Below are 26,462 nucleotides of genomic sequence, written 5' to 3'. Positions count from 1 at the left end.
GCTAAAATAATTTGAATTGGAAAACCAGATAAATGTGGAGAAATCCTGAATACTTACAGGTTGGTTGTCTTTCATCCATTCAACCTCTGGAGAAGGATCTCCTGATATTTCACAAGTAAATGCTACATTTTGTCCTTCATTAACATTTTGGGACTTGGGCTGTGTAATGAATGCTGGAGCATTTGATTGTTTGTGCTTAACTGTTAAATCAAATTGACATTTAATTATTCCATGCTCTGTTTTCGCTTCACAGGTGATTGCACCTTCATCTCTGAAACTGATCTTCTTGATAGTTAAGGTGTGGTCATTTCCAGATACACCATATCGATAATCTTCTGAATTGAAAAGCTCCACACCATTTGAAACCCATTTCACATCAGAAACATTTGGTATGTTGGCCTTAAGTACGGCCTTTTGGCCTTCAATTGCAGTCATTTGTACCCGTGTAGCTGTAATTTCTGTGTATGCTGTCTTAAGTTCCTTTTTCACAATTTGTTCCTGAATTACCTCTGTTTTTCCATATGATTTAGCAGCTTTTTTCTGAGCAGCTGCTTTTGATTCTGTTATCTTGGCCACTTTGGCAACAGTGTTTCTGAATACTTGACCAGTGAAAGAAAAAGTGGTTTTGGATACACCACCTTCACCAGTGATTTCACAAGTGTATTCGCCTTCATCACTTGCATTAATTCCATGGATACTGAGATTATAGACTCCATTAGCAGCATATTCCAATTTGTAGTGACTATTCTCCCTTACTTTACGTCCATCTTTGAACCAAGTTAATTCTTTCACATTCAAAACTGTGCTTTCAACAGCACATGTGAGTTTTACTGTACCATCTTCAGCAACTTCAGTTCTCAATTCTTGGGAAATCTTAGGTGGAGCGCTTGCAGGGATCTCCACTCGTTCTGCGGAAGGTGTTCTGAGAGTTGGAGGTGACTTAACTCTTGGCGGCAAGGTGACTAGTTCTGGAGATTTGACCCTTTTGGGAGCCTTCATTGCCTCTGCAGACTTTGTACGAGGTTCAGGGGTCTTTACCTTACCTGCTTCTTTTGCTCCAGCTTTTCGGATAGTCAGAGTAAACTGTGCTTCTTCTTTTCCTTCAGAATTTTCTACCACTATTTTGTAGCTTCCTTCATCAGAAGATTGAACTGATGAAATTGTAAAGGTAGATTTATCCAGTGTTGTCATGATAAATAAGTGTCGAGAGGATGTAATTGTTCTCCCAGCATGCATCCATGTTACAGTTGGTGTTGGCTCACCGTCAAAGCTACAAGAAAATCTAACAGACTCTCCCTCTGTTACTGTGACTGACTGTGGTTTTGTTATTATTCTGGCAGCATGCATTCGCTTGGATGCATGAAGTGATGTTTCTTTTGAAGCATACATTTCAGAACTCATTGATTCTCTTACTTCTGACTCTTTTATTTTAGTTTCCTTCATCTCACTGACCTCTTCCATTTCACTTGATTTTTTGAATGTAGAAAATTGGTAAAAATCAGTCTTTGTTAGTTCTGGCACAATTAATTTTGGTTGTTCTTCATCTCTACGGCGGGATACATAGGTAATGTAGTCACCTCCTGTAATGTCTAGTGTTGCATAATCAGAAGCCTCTCCTTTGTAATTAGAACTAACAACACGATAGGTTCCACTGTCTTCAGGCTGGCAATCACGAATTTCCAGTGTTAGTACACCATTCATATCAGTAAAACGATACTTATCGCTTTCTTGAATTTCCCTACCATTGTGGTACCACCTAATTTCAGCCCTTGGCTTGGACAGAACATTTAGAGTAAATCTGGTATTTTGACCACAAGGGATGCGATGAGAACGCATTCTCAAAGTTATCCGTGGACAATGGTCAAGGCTGAAAGGTTGTTGAGTAAGAACTTCGTACTTTCCTTCTGAAGTCTTCTTTGTCTTTAAAGCAGTTTTCATTGATTCATAGCGTGAAAAGATGTCAAATCTGGCACTCCTTTCAAAGCGTGAAAGTGAGCTCTCTCGAGATACTGGACTTGGGGAACGCGGACGTGTTCTCTCTGGTGTAGGAGATCGTCTCTCTGGGCCCTCGCTTTCAAATTCTGCAGGGCGTGGCCGAGTTCTGATTAGTTCAGATACTGGTCGCATCAATTCAATATAAGATGGGGAAAGCGATCTTCTTCTTCTGAGAAATTTCGAGACAGATGGAGATTCTCTGCGAGTGTATTCCTTAACGTCGATGGCTTGTTCTTCTTCTTCTTCCTCTGATTTTGACACGAAAATTGCTCTTTCTCGTCGACTTTGCATTCTTACTTTTTCTTCATATTCCATACGCTCTAGCTCTTTTTGGTAGCCAGACAATTTCTGGACTGTAGCAATTGGTCGAAGCAGCTCTTCATCTTCTTTGTCTTCTATCATTCGTTGCTTTTGTTTCGGTGGTCTATAAACAGCTTTTTCGTGGCGTTGTCGGAGATCTATATAACTCGGGCCAGCTTCAGATTTGGAAGGTATATGATATCTTTGGTATTTTCTATATTTTTCCTCTTCCTTTGCTGTAGCAAACTGTGTTTGTTGAAATTTTTGCTGAAGTGCTAACAACTCAAAACGTGGAGGGCTGCGGCTTGGGGGTGAAGCAGAAAATCCTAATTCAAGTTCCTCCTCGAGCCGTAATCTTTCCTCTTCTACTCTCTTCATTGAAAGGTACTCATCAACAGGACGGAGTAAGTCGTCATCCGACAAATCACAAAGAGACCTCCTTCTTGGTCTGTAGTACATTTCGTAGTCAGGAGATGGTGTGCGCCTTCGAGCTGGCCTAACTGTTTCAAGATCATCTTGTGATATTTTTGGTATGCGCCATTTAGGCTTATACTGATCAGTAAAACGTGGCAAAGGCATAACATAAAATTGCTCCCATCTCGAGAGACGGATTCGCTTTGGTCGTTTTGTTACAATTCTCTCTATGGGCCCAGGCATTTCATAATGGTCTCTCAATTTCCTATACCATTTCATATCAGACAATGGCACAAAATGTTTGATCTCTTGATCTTCTTCAATTGCACTTGGGGCATGTACACGACGTTCTGGAATATCGTAAGGCATGCGAAGCCGTTTTTCTTCCTTTATTTTTTCTACCTTTGCAATTTCATATTCACCTTTCACGTTCTTGGTGCTGACAGCTGGTTTGTACATTATTGCAGCTTCTCGCAGAGCTTCCTTTGCTACTGCTGTCAGTGGAACAGCTTCAACGTTTGCAAGAATTTCAGCCATTCTTATAGTCTTGCTGATTTGTTTCTCAGCATATTGCTGCCGTTCCTCCTCACTCTCATACTGACGCTTGACGTAGGTCATACGCTCAACTTTTAGATATGCCTGGCAGCTTGTAGATCCAGCACTGTTAGTAGCAGTGATTCTGTAAATGCCGGAGTCTTCTGGTAAAGTATCCCTAATGTGCAGAACATAGTAGTCCAAACCTTCATGGACAATTTCAACGTTAGGACCTAGTGCTAAATCCTGTCCATCTTTCTCCCATTTCAGAGCAGGAGGTGGTATGCCAGATACCCTGCATTCAAAACGAACACTTTGGCCTTCCATGCACTCTGCATTTGCCAACAAGCGCTTAAACATTGGTCTCAAAGTAGTATCTGGTGCAGGTGGGTGAGGTAATACTGTTAATTTGGCTTTGCAGCTGTCTTCACCAAACTTATTGCGAGCTAGTACTGTGTATTCAGCATCATCATCAGTTGTTACGTTGTGAATGATCAGTTGATAAAGACCTTTGTCAGATATAAAGGTATATTTTCTGTCATCTTCACCAGGTTTGATCTTCTGTCCAGATTTCAACCATGTTACCCGTGGTTCAGGGTGAACTGTTATAGTAACACCAAATCTGACATCTTCACCAATATATGCAGAGCGCTTATACAAAGGCAGAGTAAACTCTGGTGGCCTCTCAAGGAGCCTCATAGTATCAACTTTACGTTTTACTTTCTTCACCCTGCGCTCCATGTAGAATTTACGCATTTCTCTAACACCACTTACAAACAGTTCTGCGTAGGAGCTGTCTTCACCATAGTCATTTGCAACTTTGCATCTGTACGTACCGTCATCTGTCTTGTTTATGTCTTTAACATACATTGTGGCCAAACCATTTTGGTATGTAATTTCATATTTGTCACTGGATTCCAGTTGCCTAACACCAAAATACCAAGTGACTTCGGTAGATTGATCATAATTTTCTATCCTGCAGATATACCTAACATGGCCACCTTCTTCAGCAAAAGCATGCATAATCTGCCCTGCAATTGGGCCAATTTCGATTGGAGCTATCTTAACTTTTGCAACTGTAACTCCTCTTTGAACTCTTACAGATCCACCAGAAGAAATTCGAGCAACAGACACAACAAAGTTCAATTCTTTCTTAACAAGGGTCTGATAGTATCTTCTGTGTCTCAATGTCTTAATTACTTTGGTACTCATTTTCTCTGTCTTCTGTTTCAACCATGTATGTTCAAGAGCTTCAGCAGCTGTCATCCGAGCCCTCCTTTCTTTGACTAAAAGGCGATCAACAAAATCTAAAGCTTCAGTGGTAACATCTTGGAAAGCTTCGTCCTCAAAGCTATATTCTGCTTGAGTAATCTTGTCAATAACCTGTTGGTTTGTTTCTGCGATAAATGGATTCAGACCACTAAGAAGTATATACACAAGCACACCCACTGACCACATGTCAGTAGCTGAACTGACCATGTCATGTTGATGGAGTTCAGGGGCTGCATACTCTGCTGCGGTGAATTGGAGTCTAATATTATCACCAGGTATGAGTTGTCTGGCCTGCCCAAGTTCAACAATCCTAATAACAGAGCTCTTTCTTGTGGTGTAGATTATATTATCTGGTCGGATATCAAAATGACCCACATTCTGACTATGTAGAAACTCAAGTGCTTCACAGATTTGGCGGGTATAAGTGATAATTTCTCTTTCATTCAGTTCAAATGTGGTTGTATTAATACGCTCGAAGATATCAAGACCAGAAATGAACTCAAAGACCATGACCAATTCTTCAAGGCTCTCAAATGATTCATATAACCAAAGGATATTCTGGTGCCTAGCAATATTAAGAATTTCAATTTCTTTCTTCACCAGCACCTGATCAGCACCCTTTATTTTAACAAACTTTGCCATGTATGTTTTCTTACTCGTATTTTCAATACACCGATGGACAATACTGAAGTGTCCACGCCCCAGCTCTTCAGCAATTGTGAATCGACTGTGAAGTTCTTTAATAGTAGAATGGGTAGCTTTGCATTTGGTGATCTCTAGTGATTCATCAACCTCTTCATCATAGTTCAGGACTCTCGTCTTATCTTCTTTAGTGACTATAGGTTCAGTTGGCTCTGATGGCCGACTCTGGCCAAACTTGTTCTCAGCGATCACACGAAATTGGTAGCTGGTCTTGCCAAAGAGATTCACAACAGTGTAGTGTGTATCACGTGACTGTGCAACACGAATCCACATCTCTGCTGTTGTTGCACATTTCTCAATAACATAGTTAATGACTCTGCTTCCACCATCATTGGCTGGAGGATTCCATGTTAAAACAACAGAATCACGTGTAATGTCACTGACTTGAAGTCCTCTTGGTGGGTCAGGCACATCAGCTACATCCAATTCAACTGTTTGTTGATCAATGCCAAATCTGTTCTTGGCACATACAACATAGAAACCAGCATCTTTTCTGTCAACTCCATTAGGGAACACAAGAGATGTAAATGATCTTGTGACTATTACTTGGTAGTGACCATTATTGTCAATAAGATCTTGACCCTTCTGCCATGTGATTACAGGATCAGGTCTGCCACTGAAAGGAATCTTAATGCTTACTATTTCACCACGGAGAGCGTGAACTGCACCCATGCCTTCTAGATGCTTGGGTAGGTGAATCTTGGCAGGAACTGGAAAAAAAAGGAAACGTTTCAGAAATGAATGTGAATACTGAAAGGCAATGATTTCATACAAAACAATGAACTTAACAGGGGCAAAGCTAGTCTTAGGAGCAAAATGGGCAATAGTGAACCAACAGTCTGTATTATGCCCATCCGATTTTTTGTTCCATTGATTTCAATGAAGAGGTAAATCAATGGAAAAGATAATCAGTGGCTTGCAAAATGAGATGCTGATCCATTTGGCACTAACCCAAGACAAATTGCATCCCACGTGCTTATAGAAATATACCTTCTCATTATTACACAGCATGTTTGAGTAATTACTATGTAATACATACCATCAACATCCAAAGAGACGGTTGATGAAATGGAACCTCCTTGATTGACTGCTCGAACTTGATAAACAGAGGCATCATCTCCTGTGGCATTAGTAATTACCAACTGGTGGTAACCTCCTTTGAATTCATGGATCCTTAATTTTTCACCATCAGGCTCAATTTCTTTCCCTTGTTTAAACCATTTCACAACAGGTTTGGGATGACCAGTAATCTTGCAAACAAAAGTGGCAGTGCCCTTATATTTCACACTCAAATTGCGAATTTCTTCTTTGAACTGTGGTGCAGTGATGGGTACATCACACATTGGAACAACGGGTTCAGATATTTCACTCCAGTCACTCTCACCACCAAGGTTTTCACACTTGACACGGAACTCATACTCCAAGCCCTCGATAAGACCTTTCACAGAGTAAACAGTTTCATGTATTTCATCAGTTGTTACAGCAATCCATTTATTCTGTTTCTTCTCTCGTTTTTCAAGGTAATAATTTCTGATCTTTGCTCCACCATCACTGGCAGGTGGTTTCCATGAAACCACACAAGAGTTCTTTGTGACTGCAGTTACAACAGGCTTAGCTGGTATTCCAGGCTTCTCTGCAGGGAGGAATAAAGTTCATATATAACAATTCAAGATACAGGAAGAGAGTGGACATGAAACAACTTAATATATGCAGATACTTACCATATGGACTCTTGATGATGACAACAGAGGAAACCTCTAATGGCTTGCTGATGCCAAACTGATTCTGAGCAGAAACACGGAAGTAGTAACCAGCACCATCAATGAGATTTACAATTCTACAAGATGTGCCAGCAATCGAGGATGACACGAGGTTCCATTTTTCACCTTCTTTGGCTTCACATTTTTCCACAATGTAGTTTGTAATCATGGCGCCTCCGTCATCAAGTGGTGGCTTCCAACTGATTACTGCAGAATTCTTCAGCAAAGCATCAATTACAATTGGTCCTTCAGGCTTATCTGGTTTATCTATATGTAAATTTAGATGGTATTAGACATACTATTTGAGTGAAATTATCTCACAATAATTACAATATAAATTTACAATACATTACCTTTGATCTCAACATTAAATGTTGCATCAACTGTTCCAAATGCATTGCTGAGTTGCACTTTGTATTTTCCACCATGATTCTTCCGTGTAACATTTCTCACTACAAGATGAGTATAGTGTTCTGTGTTTTCTATTGAAATTGCATCTGAATCCGTCAAGAGTTTGTTTCCATGGAACCAGCGAATAGCAGGCACAGGACGTCCAATGTATGCAACATGGATGCGAAGACTCGTACCAACGCCAATGTGATATTGCTCTTTTAATACGAATGCAGGGTGGAAATGTGGAGTAGCTTCGAGCAATACTTTACCACTGATCTCAGTTTCTCCAGCATCATTAGTAGCCTTGCATGTATATAAGCCTTCATCATCCTGATCATCCGTCATAATGGTAATGGAATGATTACGTCCATCTGAACTCATTTTGTATTTGCGGCTTTGATGCAATTCTTTTCCAAAATGATACCATCTAATTTCAGGAAGTGGTCTACCAAGGATCTGGCACGTCAGCTTAGCTGGTTCACCTAGCTTAGCAATTACTTCAGCAATTTCTTGTTTCACACATGGTTCTTCTCCAGCTGTTGGTGAGATAGAAGAAGCCATGAGTAGGAATCATTTCTAATAACACAAAAATATATATTATTAAAATATGAATAAATGTACATACAAGTCAATTTCGTCTTGATAGCCATAATGGTTCTACGAGGTCTGCTAACACCAGTCTCATTCTCTGCAAAGACCCTGAATTCATATTCTGTGGCTTCCAGAAGACCACCCTGTGTAAACTGTCTGTCTTTTATTCGATCCTTGTTACATTTCTTCCATGCACTGTCACCAGACTGGCGATACTCAACCCAGTAACCAATAATTTCCTTGCCACCATCACATTCAGGACGTTCCCACTCTACAGTGATGCTATCCTTCGTGACAGAAACCACCTCAATCTCTCCGGGTTGGCTTGGTTTATCTGTGAAAAATAATTGTTCAAATTATATTAACTTTAATAGTAAGATTGAACAATTGTGCTATAATTGAAATTTATAAACTACATATTCATACAATGGATTTATATAGAATCAATTAAACATACCAAATGGATCCTTGCAAAGGACAGCGTCAGATGGTGGGCTTGGATCACTAAGACCTACGTCATTCTGTGCCATAATACGGAATTGATATTCAGCATCTGGGACAAGTCCAGTAACTGTATACATTGTTGTGGTAATATGGGTCTTGTTTTGCCGCACCCATTTATCTGTAGTAGACTCTTTGCGATCAATAAAATAGCCAGTGACACGTGATCCACCATCATCTCTAGGCCTTGACCAGGACAGGCTGACAGACGTTTTGGTGACATCTAGTATTTCTGGTGGATTGCTTGGAGGCTCTGGAGGATCTAGAATGGCAGTATTGAATTAGCTAGTGTGTGAAAAATTAAGCACTTAAATTCAAGGGTAGGATAACATAACATTTACCTTAAGACTAAAACAAATATTGTTCTACTTACTTAGTGGTGTCTTTGGTACAACTGGCTCTTCTGATTTTAGAGCTTTGCTAATACCAAATTGGTTTTCAGCAGAGACACGGAAGTGGTATTCCACATTTTCTTTCAGGCCCTTAACAAATATGGAATTCTCCTTTACTCTGGAATCAACAGTATACCAGGCTGTTTTGGGTACCTCACGTCTCTCAACAATGTACCCAATAATATCAGAACCACCATCATCGGCAGGAGGTCTCCAACTGACTCTGACAGAACGAGCTTGAATATCATCAAATTCAAGTGGTCCTTGTGGAGGATCAGGGTTTCCAATAACTTTCACCTTAATGTATGCTGTCTTTTTGCCACATTTGTTTTCAAGAATCAAGTCATATGTGCCTGAATCATCTCTATCTGCTTCCTTTATCACAAGTTCAGTTTCAGTGTCAGAAGTGGCAATCATTGCTCGCATGCTAACATCACGGCCTTCCTTTGTCCATTTGCAGATGGGAATAGGTTTGCCTTTTATGGGCACTGTTAGCCTGATTACCCCACCTTGTCTTACAATCAGACCCTCAAGATATTGATGGTCAAGTTCATAATCAGGATATTCTGAAAAAAGAAATCCAACTTTAATAAATAAAAATACAAATCATACATTGTGACTTCTTACAACTCAGTTTAACTATATCATAAATCAAGTCAGTTCAAAGCATGGTATTTCCAATTTGGTGCCTTTCAGATATGACTTATGCAGTGCTGCAGTAGTGCATACATGGATGTAAACATACTGTTCCTCCCCCAACCTTTCCTTTGATCATTGTGAGTTCAATTACTGATGATGGGAAATGACATTTAAAAGCATTTTTACTAATGACCTTGAACATTTAAAGATGTCTTCATTTAGTCATTTCAGCAATTGCATGCCCCGATTTCCCAATGTGGAAATACAAGTCATATCACAGCAAGTGGATCAGAGGATAGAAGTTCCCTTTCAGATTATTAGTTGGTATTTTAGGACTGCTGACAACTCTGAATGTGCATTGCATAAGTCAACAGACTTTACTGTTAATTATATTGGGGTGGCATGGTGGCTCCGTGGTTAGCACTGCTGCCTCACAGCGCTAGGAACCTGGGTTTGATTCCTGCCTTGGGGAACTGTCTGTGTGGAGTTTGCAAATTCTCCCCATGTCTGCCCGGGTTTGCTCCTGTGTCCTTCCACAATCCAAAGATGTGCAGGTTAAGTGAATTGGCAATGCTAAATTGCCCGTAGTGTTTGGTGCGATAGTCAGGGGTAAATTTAGAGTAATGGGTCTGGGTGGGTTACTCTTTGGAGGGTTGGTGTGGACTTATTGGGCCGAAAGGCCTATTTCCATGCTGTAGGGAATCTAATCGATATCAATTCATGGGTCAAAACAGAGCCTAAAATTAGACACAGCCAAATAACACAAAACCACCATGATATGAAGCATAACAATTTCGGCATTTCTTACCCAGCATTTCAGTGACTTTAACAGTTCCTGGCACATCAGCAGGCTCACCAGGACCACCAGCATTAACAGCCATAACACGGAACCTGTATTCAGCTCCTTGTGGCATATGAGTCAGTGTGTATTCACAGATCTTTGTTGGAGTAGTGTTGCACTTAGTCCATTCATATTGATCAACCTTTTGCATCTCAATAAGGTACCCTGTGACCTTGGAACCTCCTTCATCTTCTGGTGGATTCCAAGCCACAGATACAGATGTTCTTGTTGTGTCTGAAACTCTTGGATTCTGTGGTTTGCCAGGTGGATCTATGTAATATAACAAATAATTCATTTCTTATTGTAAATACTATAACCAAGTAAACTTATACAAAGTGCTAAGCAATGTAAAGTTGTGAGCAAATTAAGCAGCTAGAAAAGTTGGGGTTTGTTCTTTGGTTTATGCTACGTTAGTTGATTATAGTTAGGTTTGCAGTGGGGTGATACATTTAGTCTTATCAGCTTTGGTAAATAATTTTAAGCATTCAAAGAACTTTGAATAATTAAGTCAGTTTGCATATAGCCACTGCACTTTTCCATCTTTAACAACAAGGGAAATCAAAGCTATGAGAGTAAAATTATATAATGTGATTGATACAGAATATTCAGTAAAGAGTGCCTTACAATTTTTCTAATTTTTAGAATTAATCATTAATACTTTCAAGTCTGGCAATACAGTGCCACAGTAAAGATCAGTATTATCCTTAAGTGTTTTCAAAACAAAACAAATTTCAGTTGTGGAAATAATTTCTAAAAATGAAAATCTGTTGATTAAACTTTGACATTGTATCACGTTACCTATTGGGTCCATAGCAACTGCAGATTTGGAGGGTCTGCTTGGTTTACTTTCACCTCTTGCATTCACAGCTGTCACACGATGTTCATACTCCAGTCCTTCTATAAGACCAGTGGAACGATATCTTGTCATAGTCACAAGTACTTTGTTAGTTCTCACCCATCGGTCAGATTTTAGTTCCTTCCGTTCAATTATGTACCCATTGATCACTGAACCTCCATCTTCAATTGGTGGTTCCCAAGTAATTGTCATACCATCACGAGAGACATCAAATACGTGAGGAGTACCAGGGGGTCTAGGTACATCTATTGGAGAAAGAAGGATGAATGTATTTTATCTCACATAAAATCATTTTAGTGACCAACGTGGCAACGAAGCTCAATGATATTTTTTAGATGTACAGTGATTCAGATTTTCATGAATTCTATCAGTTCTTTTGAATCGGAAAGAGTCCTTTTAACAGCGAAGAAACATTTCAGTTACACCAACTCATCATAATGTAAATCAAGGATCAATTTCTTCAAAAGTAAGAAATTCAATATAGAAACCAAGAGTGGCTTTCTTTTAAACAAAAACCAAAATGTATTGACATTGGTTTACAAGGCCCATTAATGGTATATTTAATCTAAAATGGACAACAGATTGTTACAAAATATGTGTTTCTGCATCTGGAATTGCTTTCCAGAAAAAATTTCTTAAAATCCTATTATCTCTACACATATTATTAGAATGATATAGCATATGATACAACATTGGGCCTATCATGCTGTGCTGATAAAGCCATCCAATTAGTCACATTCCCTCACTTCTCCTCTTAACACTTTTTTTGTTGCCTTTGTATATTTATCTAATTACGTGTAAAGGTTACTATTACAGTAGCTTCTATCATTCTTTCAATACAGTTCGTAAATACAATTCATAATACAGGAAGAAACAGAATGATATTCTCATAGGGTTAGCTGTAATAACGTGGAACAAGATTCATATGAAGTATAAATGGATGAGTTTGTCTAACAACCTATTTCTATATTATACGCTCTGTTTCATTGATGAGGTTTATAGGATTGCTAAGTTTTAGCACTGTACCTTTCAGGTAAAATAAGGGACTCATATGACCTGTCCTGAAATCTGTTCGGCAGCAAACTTGGGTAGTTTGATTGAGAGACTAAAGAGAGCCCAAGACTAACTTACTGGGACAGAAAAAAAATTGCAAGGTTGAGACAATACTGAAGTGTTAGCAGTAGTGCTTTAAACTGGCTGTTTATCTCCAAGGTAAAAGAGAGTTTAAAGAATAGCTAATCAGCATCCCTGGGATATAATGCCCATGTGATTCAAGTTGCCATGGTAATAGATTTTGAAATACAGAAGAAATCACTGTGGTGAGCAGCAGCATGCAACAGAGGACACAAACATCACATTCACCTCAATTTTACCCCAAAATACACGCAACCTTTAAAACGCGAAGATTTCAGAGCCTCCTGCAAGATCATGAGATGGACTTAATCTTGCATAGAAATTGTATCTCTCATATAAATTTGTGAGAGTTGGCGGGTCTGAATAGTTGTTTAATTACGGAATCTAATCATTGTTGAATTACCATAATTTCTGTTGTTGAAATCTAATATAATTAATACAATCAAGAGACGGCAATGTCATAGGATGGGATTAAAGATGAAATCATCTACAACTTAATATCATGATATCTTTAATTGCTAATAAAATACTTTAACTTACTTATGGCACTCTTGCATTCCACAATGCTAGATTGCAAAAATGATCCAATACCAAAGCGGTTTGTGGCAGCCACACGGAACACATATTCACTGCCTTCATTTAAGTGAGTAAACTTGAATGTATTCCTAGTAACAGACTCAGAAATTGGAAGCCAGCCTGGGCGATGAGCATCACGTTGCTCTACCACGTAACCACTAATGGCAGCACCACCGTCTTTCTCTGGGGGATCCCAACTGATGGTGACAGTGGTGGCATCGATTGCATCAATTCGGATTGAGCCTGCAGGTTGTCCTGGTTTATCTGAAAGTAAATTAATACAGTTATCCAAGACTTCCAAATGATTATAGTATTACAAACAGTATACTAGTATAGATGACAACCATGTACGACATGAAAAATGATCAAAGCACCAAAAATTGGACACTAGTGTAATTGTTTTTTTAAAAGAGTGGTTGTGACCAATACTTACCTAGAATGATAACTTTGATGGTTTCAGTCACAGTTCCAGCAACATTCTTTGCCTCAAGCATGTAGTCTCCAGTATCATCTATGGTGGTTTCACGTATAGAAAGCTTTACTGCTTTGGCAAGTCTTTCTATAGTAGTGCGGTCAGTTTCCTTCAGTTTCATTCCCTCAAAATACCATGATACAGCAGGAGGTGGACGGCCACTAATTGGAATGGATAGTTCAATTGGCCTGCCAGCACTTACAATAACTGTCTTTTGAGGTATACCGGCCAAATCAATCTTTGGTACCACTGTAAGAAGAAAAATAAAATTAAAACTTTCCTTCGTAAAATAGTATTTTTAGTAAAATGGTTTTTACATTCAAAATACATGATCACACATTAATGCTTGTTATTTTTAATTAGAATCTAGGCATGAAAAATTATCTTAAACCTACACATACCTTTTTGGTCCTGTACAGTGACAGCAGTTACAAGCTCTCTTGGTTCACTGACACCCTTTTCGTTCTGGGCGCTAACTCTGAACAGGTACTGTTCAGACTCATTGAGAGAGAGTATAGTATGTTCAAAAACTGTGTGTTTGAGAGTTGCGACTTTCATCCACCTTTCTGTGCCAGCTTTGCATGCTTCAATAACATAACCAGTCAGTCTGCTGCCTCCATCATGCAGTGGTTTTTCCCAGGCTAGTGTGACTGTAGATTTTGTGACATCAATTATATCCAATTTCTGTGGAACCGTAGGAACTTCCGAGACAAGCACTGCATCAGCAGTTTCACATGGTTCACCGATGCCATACATATTTTCAGGCAAGACTCTGAAATAGTACATTGTTCCCTCAATAAGTCCAGTTATTCTATAAATTGTTTTGCTGCATTTAACTGTCACAGTCTTGAATGCTCTCATTGCAGCTTCACGTCTCTCAATTATGTAATTGTTTACTGGTGCTCCACCGTCAATTGTTGGAACATCCCACGTGATAACAACAGAATCTCTGGAGACTTCCTTCACATTAACAGCAGCAGGGGGGCCAGGTGTATCTGAGAATAGAGCAGGCATTTTATTTTGTAGTATTTTGTTTGTATACTTTAAAATGCCTAAGGTGACAACAGGAACAAATGATTTAAAGCGTTACATTTCCACATACCATATACTTTGACAACTACGGTTGCTGACTTTTTGCCTGAGGGATTTTCAGCCTCAATGGTGTATTTTCCAGCATCATAGCGATTCACTTTGTCAACTACGAGCAGTGTGTAAGAATCTGTTGTATCAATAATACCCCGATGGCGTAGGTCAACACCAGGTTTACTCCAGGTTACTATTGGAGTAGGTCTGCCAGTTACTGAAACCATTAAGCGGAGAGAACCACCAGCTCTGACTGTAACAGTCTTTTTGAGATCATCTGCAAGCTCAAGATCTGGAATTTCTAGAAAAGTTAAACATAGAGTGGAAAAGAGATGAAAAATAAGATCTTTCACAAATAAAACCTTTGAAAATGTTTCAATAATGAAAATCTCACTGATTATATTTCTTAGGATTTTAGATATATAAGTTTATTTCTTTATGGTAACAATTTATTGCTGATATATTTTCAGTACACACATGCATATTTTATTCCAACATTATAAATCCTCTCGGGGAAATGTAACAATTTGCAAAATCACATGCATTGTCTATATACATGCTACAAACCTATTCTTTCTTCTGGTTCAATTTCAGCAGATGATTCACTGAAATCACTCATTCCATTAATGTTGACAGAAGCAACTCTGAAACAGTACTTTCTGTTAATTGCAAGACCTGTAATGGTATATTCAGTATTTTTTATGTTGGCTGTAGAATGTGCTCTGTACCACTGTTCCATGCCTTCCTCTTTCATTTCAAGAACATAGCCGATGATATCAGAACCACCATCATACATGGGTTTCGTCCATGCGAGGCTAATGCTGTGTTTGGTTGAATCAACAACTCTTGGTGTTGAAGGTGGGGCTGGAGTATCTGTATTGAATTTCAATAGACAAACTTGTAAATAATTGTATATTCTCAATTATCAGGAACCTTACAATATTAATTTAAAATCAATGCTTACATGTTGGTTCTTTGCATAGAACGTAACTTGATGATCCACTTGGCTCACTGCTACCAGCTGCATTTACTGCTATAACACGGAACTGGTACTCACAAGTCTCCATTAGATTTGTAACTTTGAGCCTTGTATCATAGATAGTAAAATCTTTGTTTACTCGAGTCCAACGCACACTTCGTTTTTCACGTTTATCGACAAGATAGTTACTAATTTCAGCTCCGCCATCAGTTTCAGGTTTCAACCACTGGATAATAATATGCTCTTTTCCAACTGCAACAACTTCTGGTATACCGGGTGGTGATGGAATTGCTATTAACAAATTAAAGTACGTTAGATTTATTGAGTAACTTATTAAATATGTTAATTTAATAATAATGTTTTCTAAATATAAAACAAATGTATCAAGAAGTACTCACTGAATGCATTTCTGGCTATGGCAGGTTCAGACTCCCGTGGTACACCAGGTCCATACTTATTAACAGCTCTTACTCTAAAAATGTATTCATTGTTCTTTATCAGTCTTGTAACAACAGCAGAAAGGGTCTTGCACTCAGCTTCAACAATTACCCAGTTAAGTCTGCTTGTCTCACGCCTCTCAACAATATAGTGTGTAATTGCTGCTCCTCCATCTTCCAATGGCATATTCCATGACAAAGTGCATTTCTCTTCAGTTAATCTGCTAATAGTGAGCAGACCATCACATGGACCGGGTGAATCTAAACAGAATTCGAAACATAACATTAAGGCACAAGATAACCTGTAAACAACTTTTAATTTAAAGTGCATTTAAGGTGTTCATAATAGTGTGTTACAGGAAACCTACCAAGCACTTTAACATTTACAGACACAGTCTTAGTTCCACTTGGATTTTTCACAGTCAGTGTATATCTTCCAGTGTCATTTCTGTCACAGAACTTGATAATGGCAACAGCACGTTTGTTAGTGTACTGAAGAGAGATCTTCTCACATAGCTCCAGTTCTTTTTCTCCCTTTGACCAATAGACCTTAGGGTCAGGTTTCCCACCAATGAAAGCATCAAGCACCAAGTCTGATCCAGCTCTTATAGTTATCATGTCACCAAGCAGCCTGCTGTCTAGTTCAGCCTTGGGTGGTACTGTAAATACAAATTTAAAAGAAAATTAAGGAATGACTTACTTTACTTCATAAGGAGATCTAAACCATTAATAAGTCTCTCATGTATTTCTAACTCCAGCATACCATATTCATCTTTGCAAGTGACAGGTCCTGTCGATTCAGATGGCATACTAATTACTCCAGTTGCATTCTTAGCTAAAACACGGAATTCATACACTTCGGCGTCACTAAGTCCTGAAATAGTGTAGAAGGTATCCGAGATAGAGGTGTAGTTGCACTTAAGCCAGCGACCATCTCCAGTTTCACTATATGGTTTACGTTCCACAATGTATCCAACAATTTTACTTCCACCATCAGACACTGGTACAGTCCATTTTATTGAAACTGAGGATCTACTAACATCTGTTACTTCTGGTTTACCTGGAGGATCTTTATAAATTCAAACAAAAAAGGAAGTTAAATTTTAATTTGTAGCTGTTTGCAAGAGAGACAACAATAATTGCAAAACATATAATCTCTGATACTTATGTATGTACTTACCAACAGGATTCTGAGCCATTACTAGTCTAGAAGCTTCACTAGCTTTGCTCAAGCCAGCAGCATTCATTGCATAAGTTCTGAACTGGTACTCCAAACCTTCTACGAGAGTAGATACTTTGTAATGGCAATCGATGCATGGTATTTTGTTTTCTTTTACCCAGAGAATGCTGTTACGTTCTTTCTTTTCAATCCAGTATCCTGTAACTTTGCTGCCACCATCATGATATGGCTCTTCCCATCGAATAGACATTGCATTGGCAGATACAAAATACACTTCTGGCCTGGTTGGTGGACTTGGTGGAACTACATTATATACAAAACAAAGACAATTTATAATCTTTTCAGTTTTCATTCTTTTGGCATACGTTTAAACGTATGCATTATATTTTAAGAGTTTACATATTTCACTTACCAAATGGATGCTCAGCAACCACAGGTAACGATTCCAATGGCTTGCTGACACCAAATCTGTTTTCTGAACAGACACGGAAGCTGTATTCCATATACTTTGTCAAGTGGGTAACTTTAATTTGAGTCCGTTTTACACTGGAATTGATGAGTTGCCATACAGTAGTACCAGACTCACGCTTTTCCACAATGTAGTTGGTAATTTCAGTGCCACCATCATCTTCGGGTTCTTTCCAAGACAGTACACATGACTCTGCCGAAACGGATGAGATGGCTATGGGACCAGTAACTGGGCCCGGCCGACCAATGACGTTAACAGTTACGGTAAAGGTCTTGACTCCTGCTGTGTTTTCAAGTGTTAAATAATATTTTCCAGAGTCACCTCTCAATGCATCCTTCGCTGCCAGTGTAGTTCTCTCTTTTGTTGTTTTGATACTAACTCTATCTGTTTCCTTAAGTCTCATCTCCTCCAGCTTCCACATAACCTTAGGAGCTGGACGTCCGCTAATAGGCACATCGATAGTAAAGGTACTTCCTGTTTTGCAAGTAATCAATTGATTAGTGATTCCAGATAAATCTGCTTTAGGCTCTATCTGTGGTTCTTTAATAATAACAGAAGAAAATGCCTCTCTTGGTTCACTGTAGCCAGCATCATTCTTTGCTCTGATACGGAACTCATATTCTGTATTTTCAACCAGTCCATCAACTGTGAGAGTAAGGTTTTTGGTATGACCATCTTCAACCCAATGATCTGAATCTTTCTGCTTCATCTCTACCAGATAACCGGTAATATGACTGCCACCATCATGCTCTGGTTTCAGCCAAGCCAAGACAGCAAAGGTTCTGCCTGTGTCGACAATATCGAGTCGCTTAGGTGGTGCTGGCTCTTCGGTAGCTACAATGGGTTCTGTCATTTCATATGGCTCACCAAGACCAAATTCATTTACTGCCATCACACGGAAGAAATATGGTACTCCTTCTGCAAGTTCTTGTGCCCTGAAGATCTGCCGAGTGCACTTTCCACTGATTTCTTGCCAGCTACGCCTACTGGCTTCACGTTTCTCCACAACATAATGATGAATTCGTGAACCTCCATCATGAACAGGAGCATCCCACATTAATGTAATTGAACCTCTTGTAACTTCTTTGAAGGTAATTGGGCCCGGTGGACCAGGGGTGTCTTGCACCTTAACAGTGAAGGTAATGGATTTGCTGCCATTGCTGTTTTCCACAGTAAGGGTATATTTTCCAGCATCATACCTATTGCAATTCTCCACTGTTAATACACTGCTTGTGTCTGTTGTAATGATATCAACATGTACCCCAATCGAAGAATCTGCCTTTTTCCAAGTGGCAACAGGAACTGGTCTGCCTCGGAAGGCAACATGCAACTGAATTGTACCACCGGCTCTAACAATATGGATTTGTTTGAAACTAGCATCAATATCAATTTCAGGTGAGGTTAACCTATCTGTAACTTGTACTGGAGCAGCAACTTCACAGCTCTCTCCTTTTCCTGCACCATTAACGGCACAGACACGGAATTTATATTCTTCACCAGGCTCCAGGTCAGTGACTATGTACTTGGTATTGACACATGCTTCTACGTTGACCTTACGCCAGTCTTCCAGACCAGCCTTGCACTTTTCGATTATATAGCCAATAATTTCCATGCCACCATCAAACACAGGCTGAGTCCATTCCAAACTAACGGATGTCTTTGTTGTATCTGTGACTCGGACAACTGTAGGTGCACTTGGTGGATTAACTGGCTCTCTGCATTTAATAAGTCTGGAAACAGCACTTGGGGGACCAACTCCAGCATTATTTTCAGCCATTACACGGAATTCATATTCATTCCCTTCTATAAGATTAGGTACTTTGAATCTGGTTTCAGTAATGGGTCTCTTGCTGGTAACTTTGACCCATCGCATACTCTTTTTCTCACGCCGTTCAAGGATGTAGTGGTTAATTTCATTTCCTCCATCTGATATTGGTCTTGACCATGTAAGGGTAATAGTTTCTCCTGTAATGTTAGTTGGTTCTGGAGTACCAGGTTCATCAGGTACAGCTGTGAAACAAACATAAAAAGAAGTTCCTGAATTAGGATTGGTTTGACAAATTGTAACTAGTAAACCTTTCACAAAAAAAAGTAAAGCAAAGTCTTATCAGCTATAGATCATAAAGATTGAAATATACATACTGTATGGTATCTGTGCAATAACTGGCTCTGAATCTATTGGTCTTCCAGTACCAAACTTGTTGACAGCTGAGATACGGAACTGGTATTCGTTCCCCTTAATTAGTTTGGTGACAGTAAATGAGCAGGCTTCACAGGTATCACTGACCAATGCCCAGGCGAGTCGACTTGTTTCTCGTTTCTCAATAACATAGTGAGTAATGACAGCACAGCCATCATTTTCTGGGGGAATCCACCACAAAGTAAGTTTCTCACCAGTAACATTGCTAAATCGAATAGGTCCAACTGGTGGTCCAGGTGTATCTGAATAAAATCAGAATTTTTAGTGCCGAGCAAATAATTCTACAAGTATTAAAATATTCATGTCCTTAAGAGTAGTATGCAAACACAATGGAAAAAAGTAACTAGTTTATAAGTTCATTCAAATACCTTGAACTCTGATATGAATATCAGCTGTCTTGGTGCCTGAAGCATTCTTAGCTTCCACAGTATATATACCACGATGATCTCGACTGCTGTCTCTAACAAAGAGTGAACTAGATCCAATAACATTTGTGATATCTACCATCAATTTCTTGTCAATTTCCTTTCCATCTTTGTACCAGGTCACCTTTGGTATGGGACGACCTTTAATATGCACCTTGAGCCGAATGCTGTCACCAGCTTTTACAGTCAAGCCTTCAAAGTGCTCGGCACCAAATTCAATTGATGGCGGTACTGTGAAAGAAAGTTTTGAGTAATTACAAAATTAATACTTCAATGACATAACAATTATCTACAATGTCATATATCACACAAGTACTTTTTATTTTGGTACGTACTGCTTTCATCTCTTGTCATGATGTGTCCTGATGACTGAGATGGTGGGCTGACTGTTCCAACTGCATTCCTTGCAATAATGCGGAATTCATAACGGTCACCAGGGCTAAGACCCGATACTGTGTATTGGCATTCAGTAATATCAATAAAGTTGCACCGGAGCCAAGGTCCAGCTCCTTGTCGTTTTTCAACACTATAGGCCACTATCTTGCTTCCACCATCACGTTGTGGTGGATCCCACTTAAGTGTTACAGTTTCCCTTGTCACATCTATATAGTCTGGGGTGCCAGGTGGATCTGATAAAACATACACATCGTCAATACTGGCTTTTATGCTCAGATACAAGTAGAATAAAGCACAAGTATGACTTCAGTACAATATTTTTCAGGAATAAATTACTTACCAACTGGTGAGACAGCCAAAGTGTATTTACTTGCTTCACTCGCAGGGCTCAATCCAACATTGTTTTCAGAGTATACTCGGAACTGATAGTCCAGGCCCTCAATAAGTCCTGAAATTCTGTAATCTCTGCCAGAGATTGGCATTGTATTGACTTTTTGCCACAATATGCTGTTTCTTTCTTTCTTCTCAACATGATAACCTGTGACCTCGGAACCACCATCATATACCGGTGCATCCCATGAGATTGTCATACCATCACAAGTAACATTGTATACAACAGGTCTCCCAGGTGGACCAGGAAGCCTGAATTGATGCTTTGCCAAAACAGCCATTGAGGTAAGAGGCTGACTCACTCCATATCTGTTTTCAGCACAAATTCTAAATTGATACTCTAAATCTTTAACCAGTTTGGTAACCTTAAATGTTTTTCTAGCCACACTAGAACAAACCAGTTTCCAACTGGTTTGTGTAGTTTCACGTTTTTCAATACTATAAGATGTAACTTCACTTCCTCCATCATCTTCAGGAGCATCCCACGATATTACAACACTTTCAGATTTGATTTCATCGAATCTAATTGGTCCTTTAGGCTTTGATGGAGGACCCAGTGTGATTATAGTAAAGTTGTATAACTTCCTGGAAATTGCGTTATCAAGGACCAAGGTGTACTTCCCACCATTTTCTTTCTTGATGTTTTTAATACTTAAAATAGCTTTGTTTTCTATTTTCTTATACCGAATATGTTCACTTTCTTTCAATGGAATATTATCCTTCAGCCACTTGATAGTTGGTTGTGGTTTACCCTTATATGGGAGTTCAACATGTACATTGTGTCCAATTCTGACACTGATCTGTCCTCCTGGTATGTCAGATAAATCTGCTTCAGGTGTAATGACATAGTCTTTTACAGTGATAGGTCCAATAACAACACCATCACTCAGTCCTTTTTCATTTTTAGCGAAAACCCGGAATTCCATTTCTGCTAACTCCTTTAAATTGGTGATTTCAAATCTGCAGGTCTTGCAAATTCCAGCATGTGACCATTCTTGTGCTTCTTTTAATTTCTTTTCAATTACATATTCAGAAATTAAACTACCTCCATCATAGTCAGGTTTGTTCCATTCTAGTGTAACAGAAGACTTTGTTGAGTCATGCATTGCAAGATCTTTGATTGGTCCTGGTACTTCAGTGGCTCTCACTGCTTCTGATGTCTCACATGGTTCTCCCAATCCATTTTCATTCTCGGCCAATACTCGGAAAAAGAATGCGTTCTTTTCTGACAAGTCAGTAATCTTAAAAGTTGTGCTGGAACATTTATTTGTGACAATGGACCAGGCTCTCTTTGTGGCATCTCTCTTTTCAATGACATAATTGGTAACTTCAGCCCCACCATTATTAAGAGGTGGCTCCCAAACTAATGTGACAGTGCTTCTGGTTACATGCTTAATATGCAATTTCTGACAAGGTCCAGGAGAATCAAGGACTTTCACAGTTATGAATGTTGATTTGGGTTCGCCAACACCATTTTCAATTGTCAAAACATACTTGCCCGCATCTTCACGCCGGACCTCAGGAATATTGAGAACTGTAGATGATTCAGTATTGTGGATGACATATCTTTCTTCCATACTTATATTTTTCTCACCCTTTCTCCAGGTAACAGTTGGAGTAGGACGCCCTTTGAAAGGTATCAGAATTTGTACATCTTCACCTGATTTTGCTGTTATAGAAGTTTTGAGCACAACATCAAGATCGATCTCCGGCTCTTCTGCAGAAGATAAATGTTTAAATAAACACATATTAGGAAATATCCATGACATGTGCTGTAAAGATAGGTTCAATGAATTTGAAATATTGTACACTTACCAAGTATATCTTTAGCCTGTACAGGTTCTACCATTTCAATTGGTTCTCCATGTCCAGCAACATTTACAGCACTGACACGGAAGTAGTAGTCTACGCCATGTTTTAAATGCGATATAACATATTCTGTGGTTCTGACTTCACCCTTAGAAGTAACTACTGCCCATTGTTCTTCATCAGCTTCTCGCATTTCCACCATATAGCTTGTTATTGCACTTCCTCCATCATAGACAGGTTTAGTCCAGCCAAGAGTAATGGAAGATTTAGTACTGTCCACAATCTTCAGTTTAGTTGGTTGGCCAGGTTGGTCTGAAAATTAAATGAATATTTGAACATATGAATACATAAAACAATGTTGCCTGTTACATAAAGCTTACATAATTTCAACAAATTTCGCATTACTTTTACGTACCAATTGGATCAGCAGCTTTATAGAAGTCAGAAGGATCAGAAAATGGGCCTGCTCCTGCTGCATTAAGAGCACACACACGGTACTGATAATCATTTCCTTCTGTAAGGCCAGCAACCTTTTGCCTGGTGTCTCGGATAGATTCCTTCATGACCTTAAACCATCTCAGACTCTTTTTCTCACGTTTTTCCAAAATATAGCCACTGATTTCGCTACCACCATCAATCGTGGGTCTCTTCCAATTGACTGTCATTGTCTCTTTTGTTATCATGGTGGCCTCTGGCCTGGATGGCTGCCCAGGTGTAACTATTGAAAAGAGAAGATTCAATGTTATGCTTTATGTAGCAATTAAGAAGAGCATTCATGGGGCAAAAAAATAGTGTGGTTGTCTTACCAAATGCATTCTTAGCAATAACAGGATCAGATTCCAATGGATCACCGACACCATATTTATTGACACCCCGAACACGGAAGACATATTCATTGCCTTTAATGATGTTTCGCACCGTAATAATATTATGTTCCAATGTTTCTGAAATAAGAGACCATACAACTCGACTTGTCTCACGTTTTTCAACAATATAGTGGGTGACTGGTGCACCACCATCATCTGTTGGAGCAGACCACATAATTGTGATCTTCTCAGCTGTAACAGTTTTGAATTGGATAGGGCCAATCGGGGGTCCAGGTTTGTCTGTAAAGCAGAAGACAAATGTCAAGTAATTTGCAAAAAACATCCAGCTGAAGTAAAAGCCTTCAACTAATCAGTTCTCAGTCCACCAACATACCGAGTATTAGCAGTCTGATTGTTGCTGATGCTGAGCCCATGGGATTTTTAAGCTTGATTTCATAGTTTCCACTGTTGATCCGAGTAGCATCCTTAATTATTACTGCTGTAGAGTCAGTTGTGCTTTCCAAAAAGACTTGAGAACTTGTCTCAAGTTCTTTATTATTTTTAAACCAGTCAATGGAAGGCACAGGTTTGCCAGAGATTCCAACCTTCAGCTTTACAGCTGAACCAGCCTTAAGTTTGACGACATCTGTATACTCCAATGGTAAGTCAACCTGAGGTGCACCTACAAATCAAATGATTGACAGTGATACCATTAGACATGCTGACCACAAAGGAAAATCTTCAAATGTGGAGGTATTATTGTCAGAAGGAAATAGTTACCAAAGGTATCATGGCATGTTACGGGTCCAACAATTTCGGATGGATTACTTATTGAACCAATTGCATTCTTTGCAAATACACGGAATTCATACTGTGCATCTTGAGTCAAACCTGAGACAGTAAATTGAGTCTCAATGACATTTGTAAAGCTGGCCTTTGTCCATCGCCCATTTGGCAAATCACGCCTTTCAACAATGTAGCCAGAGACCTTGCTTCCACCATCATAAGCTGGTTTTTTCCAACTGAGGCTTACAGAAGTCTTTGAAATATCTGTTACACGTAGATTTGTTGGAATTTCTGAGAAAACAAATTATGTTTAAATGTAATTATTTAGTCATAAATGCAAATATTTGAGCAGTCTAACAATAAAGCAATTCTATATTTGATCAAAATCAATGACGGATTAATTTAATTCATACCACATGGATCAATTGCAAGAACTTGATCAGAAGGATGACTGACTTTCCCAACACCTGCAGCATTTTCTGCATATATACGGAATTCATAGATAAGTCCAGCACTGATATTTGTGACCTTCAAGTGTGTTGAACGGACAATGGTCTTGTTAATTTTCTGCCATAAAATGCTGTTTCTGTCTTTCATTTCCACATGATAACCAATCACTTGGTTGCCACCATCAGAAACTGGCTCATTCCAGCACACTGTTATACTCTCTCGGGTGACATTAGTTACCCAAGGAGTTGATGGAGGTCCAGGTGTTGCTGTAAAATACCATAAATATACAGTTAACTGTTTGAATAGATAAAATGAACAATAATCATGATCTTCTTTGCTCTGCTAAATTTCATATTATTGCATAGTAAATTACTTACTGTATGGCAATTTGACTACAACACATTTGGAGTCAATATGGTCACTGATTCCAAAGCGGTTCTCAGCTTTGATGCGGAATTGGTATTCCTCTCCAGTAGTCAGCTTCATAACTTTGATTGTACTTCTGGCTGCAGTAGCAGACACTTCTGACCAAGCAGCAGTGCTTGTTTCTCTTTTCAGGACAATATAATTTGTTACCTGACTGCCACCATCATAAGCTGGTGGTTGCCATCTCAGTATTACACTACTTTCAGTAACATCACTAATATTTACAGGACCCACTGGAGGTCCAGGCCTGTCAAGCACGACAATAATCACAAAGGATTTTGTTGTTCCACTGGAGTTGGCAGCAGTAATGTCATATCGACCTGCGTCACCTGCAACACTTTCTTTCAGGTTCACAATCATGCTTTCAGCAGTCATTTCAGTATTGAATCTCAGGGTTGACTTCACAGCTATGCCATCTTTGGACCAAGATACTTTTGGTTGTGGCTTTCCTGATATTGGGATTTCAAATTTCAGGTTGGATCCAGCTCTAACATATACAGTATTGTGTGGAAAGTTCTTCATGTTGATTTCAGGTGATTCTGAAAGTAAAAATATCAATTTTGGTTGATGGAATAAATTCTAAATACTATTAAATGAAGAAAGATACACAGATTTAAATTTCCAGTATACATTTAAATTATAATGGCTCATATTACAAAATGACATGATTGTAATATCAATAAAAATTACCAAGTTGTTCTTTAACTGTTACTGGTAGAAGCATTTCCTTTGGATCACTGAGACCAGCTTGGTTTTCAGCAGATACTCTGAAGTAGTACTCAACATTTTCTTTCAAACCATGTATAACATGTTGTGTGGTCTTCACAATGGCACATTTAATCCACTTTTGTTGACCTTTTTCAAGAGCTTCTACAACATAATTTGTGATCCTACTGCCTCCGTCATGTTCTGGTTTCGACCAAGCAAGTGAAACACTATTCTTGGTGACACCTGTAACTCCAAGTCGTTCAGGCATACTTGGCTTTTCTGAAAACAAAATAAAATTAAACGTTACTCTTTAGCCTGTCAGTGTCAGATGCATTTTCCCACTGCTTTCACACAATGCCTCAACTGCGAACCTTGTTAACATCATACTTTACACAAAATGTTTTTTCCTAATTTTTATTTTATATTTTGCTTCTTTGATTTTCTTTGTAATTTTCTGAAACCATGAAATAATCTGAGAGCACAAACAGAAAAACAGAATACTTGTATTTTGGTCTTAGATGTTCCTGTAATACAAATCAAAACTGG

General features: G+C 38.9%; 1 protein-coding gene across 4 annotated transcripts in view; it reads right to left on the bottom strand.

Annotated features, from left to right (window-relative positions):
• The window catches only part of LOC122551920 (titin), a 348,465-nt gene that overhangs the window by 2,277 nt on the left and 319,726 nt on the right, over positions 1–26,462 (bottom strand). For all 4 annotated transcript variants that reach the window (XM_087988975.1, XM_087988977.1, XM_087988978.1 and 1 more), the window contains 32 exons: positions 25,899–26,195; positions 25,160–25,747; positions 24,746–25,048; positions 24,327–24,623; positions 23,941–24,228; positions 23,547–23,846; positions 23,156–23,458; positions 22,747–23,052; positions 20,882–22,648; positions 20,481–20,774; positions 20,089–20,376; positions 19,663–19,962; positions 17,464–19,530; positions 17,052–17,354; positions 16,635–16,940; positions 16,240–16,530; positions 15,833–16,132; positions 15,420–15,725; positions 15,023–15,328; positions 14,475–14,756; positions 13,774–14,367; positions 13,334–13,621; positions 12,865–13,164; positions 11,133–11,435; positions 10,302–10,604; positions 8,836–9,420; positions 8,419–8,724; positions 7,996–8,295; positions 7,331–7,906; positions 6,939–7,244; positions 6,257–6,850; positions 58–5,927 (listed from right to left, as the gene is read on the bottom strand). In XM_087988975.1, the coding sequence (XP_087845101.1) occupies positions 58–5,927; positions 6,257–6,850; positions 6,939–7,244; positions 7,331–7,906; positions 7,996–8,295; positions 8,419–8,724; positions 8,836–9,420; positions 10,302–10,604; positions 11,133–11,435; positions 12,865–13,164; positions 13,334–13,621; positions 13,774–14,367; positions 14,475–14,756; positions 15,023–15,328; positions 15,420–15,725; positions 15,833–16,132; positions 16,240–16,530; positions 16,635–16,940; positions 17,052–17,354; positions 17,464–19,530; positions 19,663–19,962; positions 20,089–20,376; positions 20,481–20,774; positions 20,882–22,648; positions 22,747–23,052; positions 23,156–23,458; positions 23,547–23,846; positions 23,941–24,228; positions 24,327–24,623; positions 24,746–25,048; positions 25,160–25,747; positions 25,899–26,195 (19,817 nt within the window). The remainder of the gene's footprint in view (positions 1–57; positions 5,928–6,256; positions 6,851–6,938; positions 7,245–7,330; positions 7,907–7,995; positions 8,296–8,418; positions 8,725–8,835; positions 9,421–10,301; positions 10,605–11,132; positions 11,436–12,864; positions 13,165–13,333; positions 13,622–13,773; positions 14,368–14,474; positions 14,757–15,022; positions 15,329–15,419; positions 15,726–15,832; positions 16,133–16,239; positions 16,531–16,634; positions 16,941–17,051; positions 17,355–17,463; positions 19,531–19,662; positions 19,963–20,088; positions 20,377–20,480; positions 20,775–20,881; positions 22,649–22,746; positions 23,053–23,155; positions 23,459–23,546; positions 23,847–23,940; positions 24,229–24,326; positions 24,624–24,745; positions 25,049–25,159; positions 25,748–25,898; positions 26,196–26,462) is intronic.

Source organism: Chiloscyllium plagiosum, unplaced genomic scaffold (assembly GCF_037043375.1).
Source record: "Chiloscyllium plagiosum isolate Xiang-an unplaced genomic scaffold, Cpla_swu_hap1 HiC_scaffold_7, whole genome shotgun sequence".
Taxonomy (NCBI): Eukaryota; Metazoa; Chordata; class Chondrichthyes; order Orectolobiformes; family Hemiscylliidae; genus Chiloscyllium; species Chiloscyllium plagiosum.
This window is presented reverse-complemented; position numbering and strand designations above follow the sequence as displayed.